Here is a 16,382-nt window from a genome sequence, read left to right on the forward strand (position 1 = left end):
CCACACAATCCAACACCAATATTGCTGAATTAATAATAATAATAATATTCACAACACAGTTCTTCACATAGTTTTCAATTTTGAAAGCCACATCCATCACTGTGTGGAGCTCTGGTAACTTTCACTCTGTAGGAAATAATGCATCTATTTAGACCCGTTTGCCCGGTGAAGCGCTTGATTCACAACATCACTGTGTCTCTCCAAAAGCTGGATGTCCCCATGTCCACATTTTGAGAGTTGTCCTCTGAGAGTGAGATTTGAAGCAGGTTTTTTGATCATGCGCCGCACGTGTGTCTGAGAGTTCCAGGACACTCTTCACTGTGACATTATGTTTTTGGAGCTGCAGTCCCTCATATTTTCACTTAAAGAACTCACTCCACAGACTGCCAGAATGGAAGGATGATTCTTTAATTTTGAGGGTTTTAGCGATTCTTATGAAGGAGGCAAACCACGCTCCACACACTGGGCTTTTGGGTTAATGTCATTAGCGACTGGATCACCTCTCAGGTACCAAGAGATTTCACTGCACTGGAAAAAATCTGCTTTTAGATTCAGTGCAGCAGTCATTTTAAACTTCTATCGCTGGCCACCTCCACTGAGCTGCAAATGTTTTACCTGATTCTTCGTAATATTTCCCCATTTATTTATCTATCAGTTAATTTAAGATTATTCATATTTTGATTCGTTTTCCAGCTGTTATTATTTGTATTAGGATCATCCTTTTATTATTTCAGTGATTTTATTTAATTTAATGCACTCTTTTTTCTTATCATTTAATTAGTTTAATAATTTTCTGTTCTTAATGTAATTCTATTATTAATATTTTGTATTATTTTACATTTACTTTTACTGTTAAATTTACCTTTATTATCCGACATGTTCTTTCAACTTATCAATTCCTTTTTATCCACGTTGTGAGTGAGGGTCACCCTTGATGTATTCAGAGTTTAAATAAAGGTCAACTGATGGATGATGTTTGTCGACTGGTTCTGTTTAAGTGCGGCGCAGGAGCCCAAAGGTCTGAAGCCCACAGGAGAAACCCTACTTAAGGGCACAGTGCAGGTGATGGAGAGACCGGAGCATAACCAAGAAAAAAGTGATGAGATGCTTTATGAATATATACATTCCCGCAGGGCCAGTTTCTAGCAGTAGTTTCAGTGCATTGCGCAGCCGCTGTCCTGAATATTTAACTCTCTCACTGGGACTAGAGCAGTCCTGTGTCATGCTGATGCTTCAAACTCTGTAGACTTACAAAACCGGCTCGACAGGTCCACATACCTTCCTCCAGGTGAGCTGCTCTCTGTTAAAGCTCAGGTATGTATTTATTACCACCCGTTTTCATGTTGAGAGTTTGACTGGTGTTTTTTAAAGAGAACAAACATTTCTGCAGTTTCTGACTTTCTATTTATATTCAAAAAACAAACAAGAAAAAAACAAATGAACCAAATGAACAGCAGCAAACTAAATTCATTCATTCATTCATTGTCTGTAACCCTTATCCAGTCCAGAGCCTACCTGGAATCATTGGGCGCAAGGCGGGAATACACCCTGGATGGAGCACCAGTCCTGCACAGGGCAACACACTCACACCTAAGGATGCTTTTGAGTCACCAATCCACCTACCAACGTGTGTTTTTGGAGCGTGGGAGGAAACTGGGACACCCGGAGGAAACCCACGAAGACGCAGAGAGAACACACCACACTCCTCATAGACAGTCACCCAGAGGAAACCCAGGCAGACACAGGGAGAACACACCACACTCCTTGCAGACAGTCACCCGGAGGAAACCCACGCAGACACAAGGAGAACACACAACACTCCTCGCAGACAGTCACCCGGAGGAAACCCACGCAGACACAGGGAGAACACACAACACTCCTCACAGACAGTCACCCGGAGGAAACCCACGCAGACACAGGGAGAACACACCACACTCCTCGCAGACAGTCACCCGGAGGAAACCCATGCAGACACAAGGAGAACACACCACACTCCTCGCAGACAGTCACCCGGAGGAAACCCATGCAGACACAAGGAGAACACACAACACTCCTCGCAGACAGTCACCCGGAGGAAACCCACGCAGACACAGGGAGAACACACCACACTCCTCGCAGACAGTCACCTGGAGCTGTGTGACTTCGACACTACCTGCTGCTCCACCGTGCTGACGCAGCAAACTAAATTACAACGAATTAATAAATAAATGAATATACTATATAAATAAATACTTAAACTCTCAAATGAAAATGATTAGTTTGATTAAAATGTTCACCAAAAATAAATGGTAATAATTAGAAAAATTTAAATATTGTACAGCATCACAATCATACAGTCACTCACACACACCCTTGTGGTTTGCATCACACACTCATCCAATCACTCACACATACACACACACACACACATAGCCTGTGGTCTGCGTCACAAACCCATACAGTCACTCACACACACACACACACACACCTGTGGACTGCGTCAAACACTCATACAGTCACTCACACACACACGCATACAGTCACTCACACACACGCACCCCCGTGGACAGCGTCACACACTCATACAGTCACTCACACACACACACAACACTGTGGACAACTGAGAAGTTACTGGACTTAAATCTGTTTGGAATGTGGGAGAAAATGACACAACGCAGAAGAAACCCAGAGGAAACCCATGCAGATACGAGGAGAACACATCACACTCTTTAAAAACAGTGACCAAAGACAGGTTTGAACCTACACCCGTTGAACCCTGGGGTTGTGACTCCACCTGCGCCCCCAGGATAAACAGAAATCTACTAAAGGACCATGAAAAATAGACAGAAAAACATATAATATTAATATTAATATTAATAATAATAATAATAGTTTGTCTGTGTTTATAATGATTAATGTATTTGTAACTTTACTGATATTTCTTAACTAATAACGTCGACTTAAACAAACAATCACTTTCTAGCCAATCATCACAGTCAGATCCAAGCGGGGCGGGGCTTGCCTGAATACGGGTGTGAAGGAGATACCCGGAGCATCCTCGGCGGAGGTGGAAGGTCAGGTTGGGCAGGTTAGGTTCAGAGTGAAAACGCCAGACATTCTTCGTCTTTACAGCAGCGCGCGGAGGATTCATGGTAAGAACGAAGGACACTGGCTTTGCTTTTAACCTGCGACAAAAACAACGATTAGAAAGTCTTGTATTACAGGAGGCGGGAGAGGCGCAGAGCGGCGGGGCAGAAGCACAGAGCGGCGGGGCAGAAGCGCAGAGCGGCGGGGCAGAAGCGCAGAGCGGCGGGGCAGAAGCACAGAGCGGCGGGGCAGAAGCGCAGAGCGGCGAGGCAGAGGGTTCCTCAGCACCAAGAAGATCGGTAAGGATCCGCCCCAGCAGCAGCACAATGTTTAATTTCACTCCAGAGTTTGCCTGAGTTTGTTTTCTCGCGGTCTTAAATCACTCTGGTTTAATCCGTTCTTCGCCAGATCAAATCTGTTTGATCTGAAGAGACATGTCCTTGTTCAGTTGAAATGAATCTCTAACAAGAACTGACCTGCAGTTTATTATTGCTCATATTTAAAAGTGAACAAAAACCAAAGTGACTGAGATTGTGACTGTGAAACCGTGCTGTGTGTGTGTCGTGTGGTGTGCTGCGCGTGTGTGTGTGTGTGTGTCATGTGGTGTGCTGCGTCTGTGTGTGTGGAGTGCTGCGTCTGTGTGTGTGGTGTGCTGCGCATGTATGTGTGGTGTGCTGCGTCTGTGTGTGTGGTGTGCTGCGTCTGTGTGTGTGGTGTGCTGCGTCTGTGTGTGTGGTGTGCTGCGTCTGTGTGTGTGGTGTGCTGCGTCTGTGTGTGTGGTGTGCTGCGTCTGTGTGTGTGGTGTGCTGCGTCTGTGTGTGTGGTGTGCTGCGTCTGTGTGTGTGGTGTGCTGCGTCTGTGTGTGTGGTGTGCTGCGTCTGTGTGTGTGGTGTGCTGCGTCTGTGTGTGTGGTGTGCTGCGTCTGTGTGTGTGGTGTGCTGCGTCTGTGTGTGGTGTGCTGCGTCTGTGTGTGGTGTGCTGCGTCTGTGTGTGGTGTGCTGCGTCTGTGTGTGTGGTGTGCTGCGTCTGTGTGTGTGGTGTGCTGCGTCTGTGTGTGTGGTGTGCTGCGTCTGTGTGTGTGGTGTGCTGCGTGTGTGGTGTGCTACGCATGTGCGTGTGTGTGTGTGGTGTGCTGCGCATGTCTGTGTGTGTTGTGTGGTGTGCTGCGCATGTCTGTGTGTGTGTGTGGTGTGCTGCGCATGTCTGTGTGTGTGTGTGGTGTGCTGCGCATGTCTGTGTGTGTGGTGTGCTGCGCATGTCTGTGTGTGTGTGTGTGGTGTGCTGCGCATGTCTGTGTGTGGTGTGCTGCGTCTTTGAAATGGTGCCGCGTCTATATGTGGTGTGCTGCATGTGTGTGTGCTGTGTCTGTGAAACAGTGCTACGTCTGTGTGTGGTGTGCTTCGTCTTTGAAACGGTGCTGCATCTGTGTGTGGTGTGCTGCGTCTTTGAAACGGTGCTGTGTCTGTGTGTGTGGTGTGCTTCGTCTTTGAAACGGTGCTGCATCTGTGTGTGGTGTGCTGCGTCTTTGAAACGGTGCTGCGCATGTGTGTGTGGTGTGCTGCGCATGTGTGTGTGGTGTGCTGCGTCTGTGAAACAGTGCTGCGTCTGTGTGTGTGGTGTGCTGCGTCTGTGTTGCGTCTGTGTGTGTGGTGTGCTGCGCATGTGTGTGTGGTGTGCTGCGTCTGTGAAACAGTGCTGCGTCTGTGTGTGTGGTGTGCTGCGTCTGTGTTGCGTCTGTGTGTGTGGTGTGCTGCGCATGTGTGTGTGGTGTGCTGCGTCTGTGAAACAGTGCTGCGTCTGTGTGCGTGGTGTGCTGCGCGTGTGTGGTGTGCTGCGCATGTGTGCGTGTGTGTGTGGTGTGCTGCGCATGTGTGCGTGTGTGTGTGGTGTGCTGCGCGCGTGTGTGTGGTGTGCTGCGCGCGTGTGTGTGGTGTGCTGCGCGCGTGTGTGTGGTGTGCTGCGCTCGCGCGTGTGTGTGGTGTGCTGCGCTCGCGCGTGTGTGTGGTGTGCTGCGCTCGCGCGTGTGTGTGTGGTGTGCTGCGTGTGTGTGTGGTGTGCTGCGTGTGTGTGTGGTGTGCTGCGCGTGTGTGTGGTATGCTGCACATGTGTGTGTGGTGTGTGCTGCACGTGTGTGTGTGTGTGTGTGTGTGGTGTGTGCTGCGCGCGCGTGTGTGTGGTGTGCTGCGTCTATATGTGGTGTGTTGCATCTGTGTGTGTGGTGTGCTGCGTCTGTGTGTGTGGTGTGCTGCGTCTGTGTGTGTGGTGTGCTGCATGTGTGTGTGGTGTGCTGCGCATGTGTGCGTGGTGTGCTGCTCATCTGTGCGTGGTGTGCTGCGTTTGTGCGTGGTGTGCTGCGTTTGTGCGTGGTGTGCTGCGTGTGTGCGTGGTGTGCTGCGTGTGTGTGTGTTGTGCTGCGTGTGTGCGTGGTGTGCTGCGTGTGTGCGTGGTGTGCTGCGTGTGTGTGTGGTGTGCTGCGTCTATATGTGGTGTGTTGCATCTGTGTGTGTGGTGTGCTGGGTCTGTGTGTGGTGTGCTGCGTCTTTGAAATGGTGCCGCGTCTATATGTGGTGTGCTGCGTGTGTGTGTGGTGTGCTGTGTCTGTGAAACAGTGCTACGTCTGTGTGTGGTGTTGCTGCATCTGTGTGTGGTGTTGCTGCATCTGTGTGTGGTGTTGCTGCGTCTGTGTGTGGTGTGTTGCATCTGTGTGTGTGTGTGTGGTGTGCTGCGTCTTTGAAATGGTGCCGCGTCTGTGAAGCTCTGCTGTGTCTGTTTTTCTCTTTAGAGTGTTACCCATCTGCAGGATGTTCTGAGGCGAGTGTCGCTGAGTCCCTTTTACAGCAAGTATAAGGTGAGCTCCACACATTTACTGCTGCAGTCACTAACTCAGTTCATTGATTTCTCTTCACATTATGTAACACGGATTATACTGGCACCTAGTGGCCTGGGTGTTTCAGAGGGTCTCTCTAAATCCTATTTTAACCTTTTGTATTGGATGTCTCAAAACCCTGTCTCTAATAGGAACATCAGGCTTTGGAAACCACAACAACCGTGCTGGTAACGCTGAGCATTATGTACTCATCGTGTCTTTTAATGTGATTTCCACCTGCATTGCTTCCAGCACAAACTCGACATCTGTAAAATCTCCAATCTACAGCAGAGATTACCAAGTAGAGTAAAGTCGAGTAGGGAACCTGTAGTGGAAGAATGGAGTGGAGCAAATGGATGACAGCTCCTCTTCCAATTCAGTTTCGTGGTGGGTCCGGAGCCTACCTGAAATCATTGGCCACAAGAGAAATACATTTTTAAACATAGCACAAAAAGTAAGGAAATGTGTGCCACATTTGTAAAGAACATGTATTTGTGGGAGGAGCAGTGGAGCTGAGTGGGTGTGGGTTGCACCCATGAAAAATTTGCCAAATCCTCTCTGCCAAAGACAAACATCATATTCTGTGTGATGGTGTGGGGCGGCATCTCCCTCACTGGAGAAATGAGGCTTGTCGTCATTGGAGGCTTCTCAATGCAGAGATAGAGATAGAAATGTAACCAGTGGCAATCCCATATCTTCACTGTCTGGGACCGAACTCTACCCTCCAAGATGACAGCGCTCGCCCCACAGAGCGGGGTTTATCAGAGACTACCTTCAGACCGTGGGAGTGGAGAGGAGGGAATGACCTGCCAGCTCCTGACCTCACTCCCATTGAACACTTGTGGGATCAGCTTGGGCGTGCTGTTGGTGCCAGAGTGACCAACACAACCACGTCTGCTGACTCACCACAAATACTGGTTGAAGAATGAGATGCCGTCCCACAGCAGTGTGTGACCAGACTTGTTGTGGCTGTGTATGGCTCTTCCATACGCTACTGAGGCTCCTCTTTGTTAAATGAATAAATTGTTAAATTGCCAATACGTCTTGTTTCATCAAACTTTAATCATCCAGTCCACCACACATCAAACAAGTCTATGGCAGAATAAGCTGTTTGTATTTGGCAGAGGGGATTGGGCAGAATATAGTTTTCAGGTTTAGTTTTTCTTTACTCAGAACATGTTTGTGACCTTTGTTTCTTGTTAAAACATTTACATTAGAACATTTCATGCAACGGTTGCTTGAAACTCACATCTGAGATGCAAAATGTAAAAACTCCTGCAACTCACTTGCACCTTTCTGTTTTATAAAAGTTTAATGAAATGGCAAATCTGCAACTTCTGTGTTTCTGACGATCACTTGCTCAGTGGACAGAAGATTGCTGAACGATGTCTGCTGTTGTGCTGTACTCTGTGATGGGTCACCCATAACAGGCTGTTTTCATTCATTAGTGCTCAAAGTGCAGTTACTTCATTCATCGAAGAGAGGTCTCTCACGAAGGCGGAACATTGGGATTTTTCAGGGATCACTGGACTGTGTTTGGAAATCAAGCACCTGCAGTTCCACAGCATTCTCACTGTACAGACTGTTTTTCATGGTGTTCTCACTCGTTGTGTGTATGTTCTCCGTTCTCTACCTCTTTAAACAGTGAGATAAGTTAAAGCAGGTTGAAATTTTTAATTCTAGTACCATTTAGATTTAAACCTGTGAAGACAGCTGTTTGAAAAAGCCCTTCTGGAAGCTGGTGTTCGAAATACTGACCAGTTAAATGGGAGTTATGGATGAGTCGAGCATCTGAACTGATTAAATTGACATGTCCTGACATGTTTAGACAGCGGATGCATCAGTTTTGCTTACATAGCGACAAAGACCAAATGAGCGACTGATTGTGTGAGCGTGTTATTCACATGCTCACACACTCACACACACACACACACACATTGAGTGTGTGAGCGTGACTGAGTGAATGCAACTGTGAGAGTGAGTGCGACTAAGTGTGTGAGTGAGTGTGTGAGCATGACTGAGTATGTGAGCGCGACTGAGTGTCTGAGCACCACTGAGTGTGTGACTGAGTGACAGTGTGTGAGCGCGACTGAGTGAGTGAGCGCAACTGAGTATGTGACCGAGTGTCTGAGCATGACTGAGTGTGTGACTGAGTGACAGTGTGGGAGCACGACTGAGTGTGTGAGCACGAGTGAGTGAGACTGTGAGTGTGTGAGTGAGCGTGACTGTGAGTGTGTGAGTGAGTGCGACAGTATGAGTGAGTGAGCATGAATGTGTAAGCATGACTGACTGAGTGAGCACAACTGACTGACTGAGTGAGTGCATGCGACAGACTGAGTGTGTGAGCATGACTGAGTGAATGAGTGTGACTGAGTGAATGTGTGAGTAATAGTATGACTGAGTGTGTGAGTAATAGTATGACTGAGTGTGTGAGTGAGTGCGACTGAGCGTGTGACTGAGCGTGTGAGTGAGTGCGACTGAGCGTGTGAGTGAGTGCGACTGAGCGTGTGAGTGAGTGCGAGTGAGTATGAGTGCGACTGAGCGAGTGAGTATGAGTGCGACTGAGCGAGTGAGTATGAGTGCGACTGAGCGAGTGAGTATGAGTGCGACTGAGCGAGCGAGTGAGTATGAGTGCGACTGACTGAGTGCGACTAAGCCAGTGAGTGCGAGTGAGTGAGTGCGATTGAGCGAGTGAGTGAGTGCGAGTGAGTGAGTGCGATTGAGCGAGTGAGTGAGTGTGACTGAGCATGTGATTGTGAGTGCGACTTAGCAAGCGAGTGATTGTGAGTGCGACTGAGCGTGTGAGCGAGTGCAACTGTGCGAGTGACTGTGAGTGCGACTGAGCGAGTGATTGTGAGTGCGACTGAGCGAGTGATTGTGAGTGCGACTGAGCGAGTGATTGTGAGTGCGACTGAGCGAGCGAGTGATTGTGAGTGCGACTGAGCGAGCGAGTGATTGTGAGTGCGACTGAGCGAGCGAGTGATTGTGAGTGCGACTGAGCGAGCGAGTGATTGTGAGTGCGACTGAGCGAGCGAGTGATTGTGAGTGCGACTGAGCGAGCGAGTGATTGTGAGTGCGAGTGATTGTGAGTGCGACTGAGCGAGCGAGTGATTGTGAGTGCGAGTGATTGTGAGTGCGACTGAGCGAGTGATTGTGAGTGCGACTGAGCGAGTGATTGTGAGTGCGACTGAGCGAGTGATTGTGAGTGCGACTGAGCGAGTGATTGTGAGTGCGACTGAGCGAGTGATTGTGAGTGCGACTGAGCGAGCGAGTGATTGTGAGTGCGACTGAGCGAGCGAGTGATTGTGAGTGCGACTGAGCGAGCGAGTGATTATGAGTGCGACTGAGCGAGCGAGTGATTGTGAGTGCGACTGAGCGAGTGATTGTGAGTGCGACTGAGCGAGTGATTGTGAGTGCGACTGAGCGAGCGAGTGATTGTGAGTGCGACTGAGCGAGCGAGTGATTGTGAGTGCGACTGTGCGAGTGATTGTGAGTGCGACTGAGCGAGTGATTGTGAGTGCGACTGAGCGAGCGAGTGATTGTGAGTGCGACTGAGCGTGCGAGTGATTGTGAGTGCGACTGAGCGAGCGAGTGATTGTGAGTGCGACTGAGCGAGTGATTGTGTGTGCGACTGAGCGAGTGATTGTGTGTGCGACTGAGCGAGTGATTGTGTGTGCGACTGAGTGAGTGATTGTGTGTGCGACTGAGTGAGTGATTGTGTGTGCGACTGAACGAGTGATTGTGAGTGCGACTGAGCGAGCGAGTGATTATGAGTGCGACTGAGCGAGCGAGTGATTGTGAGTGCGACTGTGCGAGTGATTGTGAGTGCGAGTGATTGTGAGTGCGACTGAGCGAGTGATTGTGAGTGCGACTGAGCGAGTGATTGTGAGTGCGACTGAGCGAGCGAGTGATTGTGAGTGCGACTGAGCGAGCGAGTGATTGTGAGTGCGACTGAGCGAGCGAGTGATTGTGAGTGCGACTGAGCGAGCGAGTGATTGTGAGTGCGACTGAGCGAGCGAGTGATTGTGAGTGCGACTGAGCGAGCGAGTGATTGTGAGTGCGACTGAGCGAGCGAGTGATTGTGAGTGCGAATGAGCGAGTGATTGTGAGTGCGACTGAGCGAGTGATTGTGAGTGCGACTGAGTGAGTGAGAGCAACTGTCTTAGTGAGTGTGACTGGGTGAGTGAGTGTGTGAACAACTGAGGGAGTGAGTGTGTGAGACTGCATGAGAGTGTGTGTGAGCAACTGTCTTTGTATGTGTGAGCAACTGTGTGACTGTGTTTGTGAGTTTCTGTGACTGCGTGAGTGTGTGTTTGACTGTACGTGTGTGAGTGACTATGGGAATTTGTCACTGTGTGTGTGTGTGTGTGTGTGTGAGAGAGACAGAGAGAGAGAGAGAGTGTGAGGGACTGCCCTGTGCTCAAATGCACCATGAACCTGTACTAAATAAAGTGGTTACCTACAATGAATGAATGAATAAAGGGACACATTTGCACACACCAGACTGTAGAGTACTGTATTCATTTTACGAATGTCCATAATCCTCAAAGTGTCTTATGCCACTGTATTTTGTCTTTTTCACTAAAGTTTTTCTTTGTGTTTTCCTCAGACTCTTGAATCATCTGCCTCAGATTCCAGTTTTTCTCCAAACGCTTCTTCTCAACCTAAACAGGTTTGCAAAACTGGATTAGAATATATTTATTGTATTTCAGGAATGTTGAACCTAGATGTGATCTATTGCACAGATTTAATCTTGCTCATAACTTGAAAATTGGTGACATATTTTGTGACTGCTTCCTTGTTACTTCTTTATTAATTTTTTGTTATTTATGCATTAACCTGGTGCTCCTACACTTTCCTAAAAGTATCAGCCTGCACAAGTGAGATCATACTGTACCTGTAGAAATGAAACTGTAAAGTGTTTGCTGATGTCCTGGAGGCAGTGAGTGGGAGAGAGTTTAAAACGATGGCGTGACCACATACTGTGCCCAGTAAAAACTGACAGTCACTGGAGCGAGTTTGATCATTGATGTGGTTTAAAGAGATCAGAGCTGAGATAAAGGTTGACTCTGAATTGGAATTAATAAAAACAATAAAAAAAAGAAAAAGAAATTTATAAAATCATTGCTGGTTATGGGACCTGGCAACTGCAGCAATTAATATTTGTATCAGTTTATTTGCAGATAAAAATAGGTGTGTGTTTTTAAAGTTGTCTCTGTTTAATTAATCTCTTCTCTGTTTATGCTTTTTCTGTTCCCTCACTAGAATGGAACTCCAGACAAACCATGGAACGGTTTTTTATCCGCCCCTGAGGTAAAGGCATTGTGCTTGTATTTAGCCAGACTTTACTCCTAACACTGAGCCGTAATTGGCTGATGTGAATTTTTTTTATCCTTTTATCTTTCAGAACAATGTTATTGGACTCAACAGCAGCTCAACCCCCGTGGACCCCTTTTCCACTGAAGGCAAAGTAAGCCTTTCCACTCTTGATTCCTTGTCAAAGTTCAATAATAAGAAACTGAATTTTGGTCTAATTATTGCTGCCTTACAGGACTCAGACATGATCCATTTTGAAAAACAAAACACAGATGTGAAGGATTTGATATCAAGAAGTAAGCAAAGTAATGGATTTTTTTGGCCATCGACATCTTCTGCAGAAACATTTGAGTGTGATTATCTTCAGAATGATTGGGCTGTCTTCCCACCCCCTGATTCAAGCCTGCAAATTAACCGTGCAGAACTCACTTTCCCCAGTCATTCATTTGATGCATTCCAGGCCACACCCACTTCCTGGCTCACAGAACTCTCTCAAACTGGACTGTCCAATCAGAAAACAGATAATTTACAACCTTATGAAGCCAAAATGGAAAATGCTGACTTGCTGAGAGCTGTGACCAGTGAGAATGAAGGCTGTAGTGAGCCGTCTGGCGAGAGAGATTATCTTCTGGAATACGTTCTGGCCCATCAAAGAAATGACGATTCCCAACCTCTGCCTTTTCCTGCTGTAGAACCTAATGGGGCAGAGGCTTTCCAGGACCCGTTTCCTCCTGTCTTCAATGCAGATGTTTTCTCAGACACAGGTGTGTCTGCATCAGGTGATATCTTTCACACCCCTGTGTCCGGTTTGTTTCAAAGTACTCCACTGTGTCAGAATTCAACATCCACCACTACAGATATTAAAGTGTTTGACCCATTTTCTGATGATTACATCGAGAAAGATGGTTTGTTCAAAGAGCAGAAAGTTCAGTCTGATGGACAGTTCACTGCTTCTGTCAACACCAGTCGTGATGGACCTCCAGATGTTTCTCCAGTAACTGCCTCAGCAGATGGTGTGCTGGTAAGAATATTTTTCTGAGCTTCCTCTTTACCACTTTTACTCTGTCCCTTGGAGCTAAATGGTTTAGTAATATTACAGTAAGTAATTGTTTCCTAATTTTAATTTACATATGGATTTTTGGTCTAAGTATATTTAATCAGTCCATAAGTATTTGTTGTTGGTATAAAGATAATATTGGTAACAAGCTGTGGAAGTTTATTCCTTGTAAATTCCCCAATGTTTATTCCCCATCTGATCATCTGTCAACATGACTTTGACCTGAAATGGTTTTGGAAAATGAATGAAATATCTCATATTTTGTATATACATTTTAATTTTAAAATATAGATTATTCTTTTGTAGTAACAGCAGCCATAATGTTTACTGTGGATATATGATGAAGAATTCCTATGTTTGGTGTATATTCACATTAACCCTTTAGGGTCTAAGGACATTTTCTTAATTTTTGCAAATTTTCTTTTATTATAATATATTGCCCACATGTTTTATATCAAAATGTTCAGAACAATCTCAGCTCTATCATTGAGAGATGACCCATATGACCTAGAGCATTTTATGAAGCGATAATCTGTTTCTAACCCTGAAAAACTTAAACTTAAATCAGATTTTAGAAAATCTTTATCTCTCTTGTGAAAACATCCCTTTACTCATGTGGATGAATTGTTTTGGTGATTGAAATAGTTTTATCAGAATCTTAGGGACACAAAAACAGGTGATTGTATGAATTAATTACAGTATAAATGTGTAAAAAATGTCTAAAATTAATTTAGTAAAATTGTTTATTTAGTAAAAGTGCCATCTCTCCCTCTACATGACAAAATATTAATTCATTTTTGACAAAATGGAACATTAATAACACTTACTGTGTAAAAGTTAATTGTTTTTTAGTAAAGTTTACTGTATATACGTTCATTGTCTGTCCCTTAGTAAAGGTTTATTATATAAACCTCTAAGACTGCAAGGGAAGCTCAGCTTCCCCTAAAATGTCAAAAAATAAGTGATAAAATATATACTGTTGTGTGTACATGTCATTGAATAAATATGCACTACAACGTGCTCAACTTTTGTTCAGGATCAGCTTATCAGCTTCTTATCACTTCTTATCACGTGGCTTTCCTCTCAATCATTCCCGCAGCTTCACAGTGCTTTAAATGGCGTCCACAGAGTTCAATAGCGAAACGAGACGAGTCATTGGATAAATGCTGGGCTTTGTCCCGCCCATTGGACGCTCAGCGTCTCTGGGGGTCTATGGGGCAGTGGGCTGACCTCGGCTGGCCCGGACGCTCAGCTTCTGCATGATGATTGGATGATCTGTCTGAGGCTGACTCCCTTTTTGATTGACAGCAAAATGAGCGAATTAACGATCCTTTGGTGTAAAGATCCGTGGGAGCACAGGCAGACACACTTCACATGGGCCAAGGCCGTTTAAGCAGCCTAGCTCTGCTGGCCATTGAGAGGACACTAGTCAAGTCCCTGGAAAAGACGCCTTGTTGGTACGACAGGGTCAAAGATCATTTTCTTAAAAAGGAACGGAGCGTAGAATTTACGCATAAATAATCCGACACATTTTATGATGTAGGCCGAAATTGAGCTTCCCCTCCTTGAAAGACCAGCATCCGCCACTGATATATATATATATGCATGCACTGGCAAAAGCAACTTCTCCACTGGTCATGGCCTGTCCTATGATGTTGAAATGATCTTTGGTTATAGCTTATACACAGTGAAGCATTTACTAATGGACAGCCAAATGTACTTATAACCCACCCCACCTCTGTTTGTCCATTTTTTATTTTTGCCCTGTGATTTTAGCAGCCTGCTTGTTTATATTTTGCCACAGTGTTTGTTCAGTTTGTAAATGGAAGTAAAGTTTGAATATGTCAAGGGGTGTATATGTAGAGGTGGAACTGAGCTGTGGCCCTGGTGTACAAGCAGGTCAAAGCCTGGAAACAAGGGGCTTAGTGTCTAGGTCATTTTCTGCCTTCCAGGACAGCATAACTGGTGGCAGTGTAGGTGGGGGTACTGTAGCCTGATGTTATCATGGCTGGGGGCGGGTGTTTGTGCCTGGGTGGAATAGGGCCTCTAGGCTGGTCGGGCTGGTGATGGCTGTGATGGAGGCATTTCTTCTGACAAGGACTTGGGTGTGGTAACAGGCACAGAAGGATGTGGTGGCTATTGGGAACAGTAGAGATCTGTCACACTTTGTGAAGAAGATGGTGCATGGGATGTTGGTGGCTGTAGGGAAGTTGGTTGTGACCAGGTGAAACCTTTTTCTGTCCAGGCTGGTCGTGCTGGTGGTCATTTTGTTCATGACTATTGAATCACATCAGTTCATGCTTTGTTCATGCACATAAGCAGCGTTTAGCCAAAAACTAAGTCCGCCATTACTGACACATTAGGGGGAAAATGTGGTCTTGTTGGCTTCATCGAGCCGGGACCTCCAGCTCTTGCTGGACCAGTTTGCAGCCGAGTGTGAAGCAGTAGGGATGAGGGTCAGCACCTCCAAGTCCGAGTCCATGGTACTCAGTCGGAAAAGGTGGGAAGTGAGATCCTGTCTCAAGTGGATGAGTTTAAATCCCTTGGGGTCTTGTTCACGAGTGAGGGAAAGATGCAGCAGGAGATTGACAGGCGGATTGGTGCAGCATCAGCAGTAATGCGGGCTCTGTACTGGTCCATTGTGGTGAAGAGAGAGCTAAGCAGAAAAGCAAAGCTCTCAATTTACCGTTCAATCTATGTCCCAACCCTCACCTATGGTCACACTTTGGGTAATGACGGAAAGAAAGAGATTGCGGGTACAAGTGGGTGAAATTAGTTTTCTCCGCAGGGTGTCTGGACTCTCCCTTAGAGACTGGGTTAGGAGCTCGGACATCCGGGAGAGACTCGGAGTGGAGCCGCTGCTCCTCCACATTGAGAGGAGCTACCTGAGGTGGTTTGGGCGTTTTATCATAAAACACCTCGGTCTCTGAAGCTCTGTTCTCCTCGTCGCTGTTTTTCAGATGCGCTGCACCAACTTTAGTGGTTGTACTTTTTCAAGCCATTCCTGCAACGTTGATTGAATAAAGCATTGAGGGTAACTGAAGGAATGGGTAAGTCCTTAGTGATTTCTAGATAGTCCATTGGTCAGTTTCAAAGAAAAACATTGATGGACGGACATATTCACTAATTACAAGAGAGATGCAGATGACAGACAAGTAAATCCAGCAGTTAGACACGGTGAGAGGCACAGGAGGCGTGTCTCAAGCTTTTTAACAGGCTTGTAATTTGGGATGTAAGGCCCGTACAGTCTTGCGATAACATGCAATTGAAAGCGCTGTTTCTACATATTCAGAGAGTGTTGGAACTGTATTTCTGCTCTTTGATATTACTAAGATATTAGTAGAAACATCACGAATGGTCCCCAGAGGGTTAATGTGTTTACCTAGTGCCAATCAACCCCCACACTGTGAAACAAGACCCTAGTCAGTTTTCTGTGTGCTGCCTCAATCAGAATCACTGGATAAAATGAGCTGTTCTGATTCTGCTCCGCTTCAGATGTCAAGTGCAGAGATTTTAGAATGGCCCCGCCCCCTCGTCTGAGTCCAATCACAGAGCTGGACATGCTTTTACGTGAGAGCGCAAAGATGAGGTTAAATACAGCAAAACAGACACAACGAGCGCAGAGAAATAGTAGCACTGAGTAAAAATAAAGTGAAAATGGCTGAAAACCAGAGCTTCTGCTCCTAGCTCCTCACTGCTGTGCGCTCGGGGTCGGGGTGAACAGCGAGTGGCTCATTATCGTTTAAAGGAACAGGTGCTGAAAGCGGGTGTTCTGAACAGGGCTGTTTACACAGGGGGAGAACACTGCTGTGGGGCTCGTGGGGTTTGGACCAAAGCAGGTCAGGACTTTTAAAACCAGGACTGTGTTCCTTCTTGGATACAGAGGTGTTATATGTCATCTTTCAGTAAATCAGTGGAGGTTATAGAATTGTTTTATTATTCATTTTCCATTAATTATAATGAACCAAGAAATAACAGAATTGTGAATGTCACACATACTTTACCATATGGGAATTTATGCTCACACTACAACCCTGAAATGTGACCCTTGAAAAAGAGACAGATGATGATGATGAT

At 46.2% G+C, this 16,382-nt stretch overlaps 1 protein-coding gene across 3 annotated transcripts in view; it reads left to right on the forward strand.

Annotated features, from left to right (window-relative positions):
- The first annotated feature begins 3,291 nt into the window (after positions 1 to 3,291).
- Positions 3,292 to 16,382, forward strand: part of LOC136687594 (uncharacterized) — a 28,261-nt gene continuing 15,170 nt past the window's right edge. For all 3 annotated transcript variants that reach the window (XM_066662097.1, XM_066662099.1, XM_066662098.1), the window contains exons 1-6: positions 3,292 to 3,365; positions 5,849 to 5,914; positions 10,542 to 10,604; positions 11,198 to 11,245; positions 11,340 to 11,402; positions 11,484 to 12,269. In XM_066662097.1, coding sequence (XP_066518194.1) covers positions 11,493 to 12,269 — 777 coding nt within the window. In that variant the 5' untranslated portion in view covers positions 3,292 to 3,365; positions 5,849 to 5,914; positions 10,542 to 10,604; ... (1 more) ...; positions 11,340 to 11,402; positions 11,484 to 11,492. The remainder of the gene's footprint in view (positions 3,366 to 5,848; positions 5,915 to 10,541; positions 10,605 to 11,197; positions 11,246 to 11,339; positions 11,403 to 11,483; positions 12,270 to 16,382) is intronic.

The sequence above is a fragment of the Hoplias malabaricus genome, chromosome 2 (genome assembly GCF_029633855.1).
Source record: "Hoplias malabaricus isolate fHopMal1 chromosome 2, fHopMal1.hap1, whole genome shotgun sequence".
Lineage (NCBI taxonomy): Eukaryota > Metazoa > Chordata > Actinopteri > Characiformes > Erythrinidae > Hoplias > Hoplias malabaricus.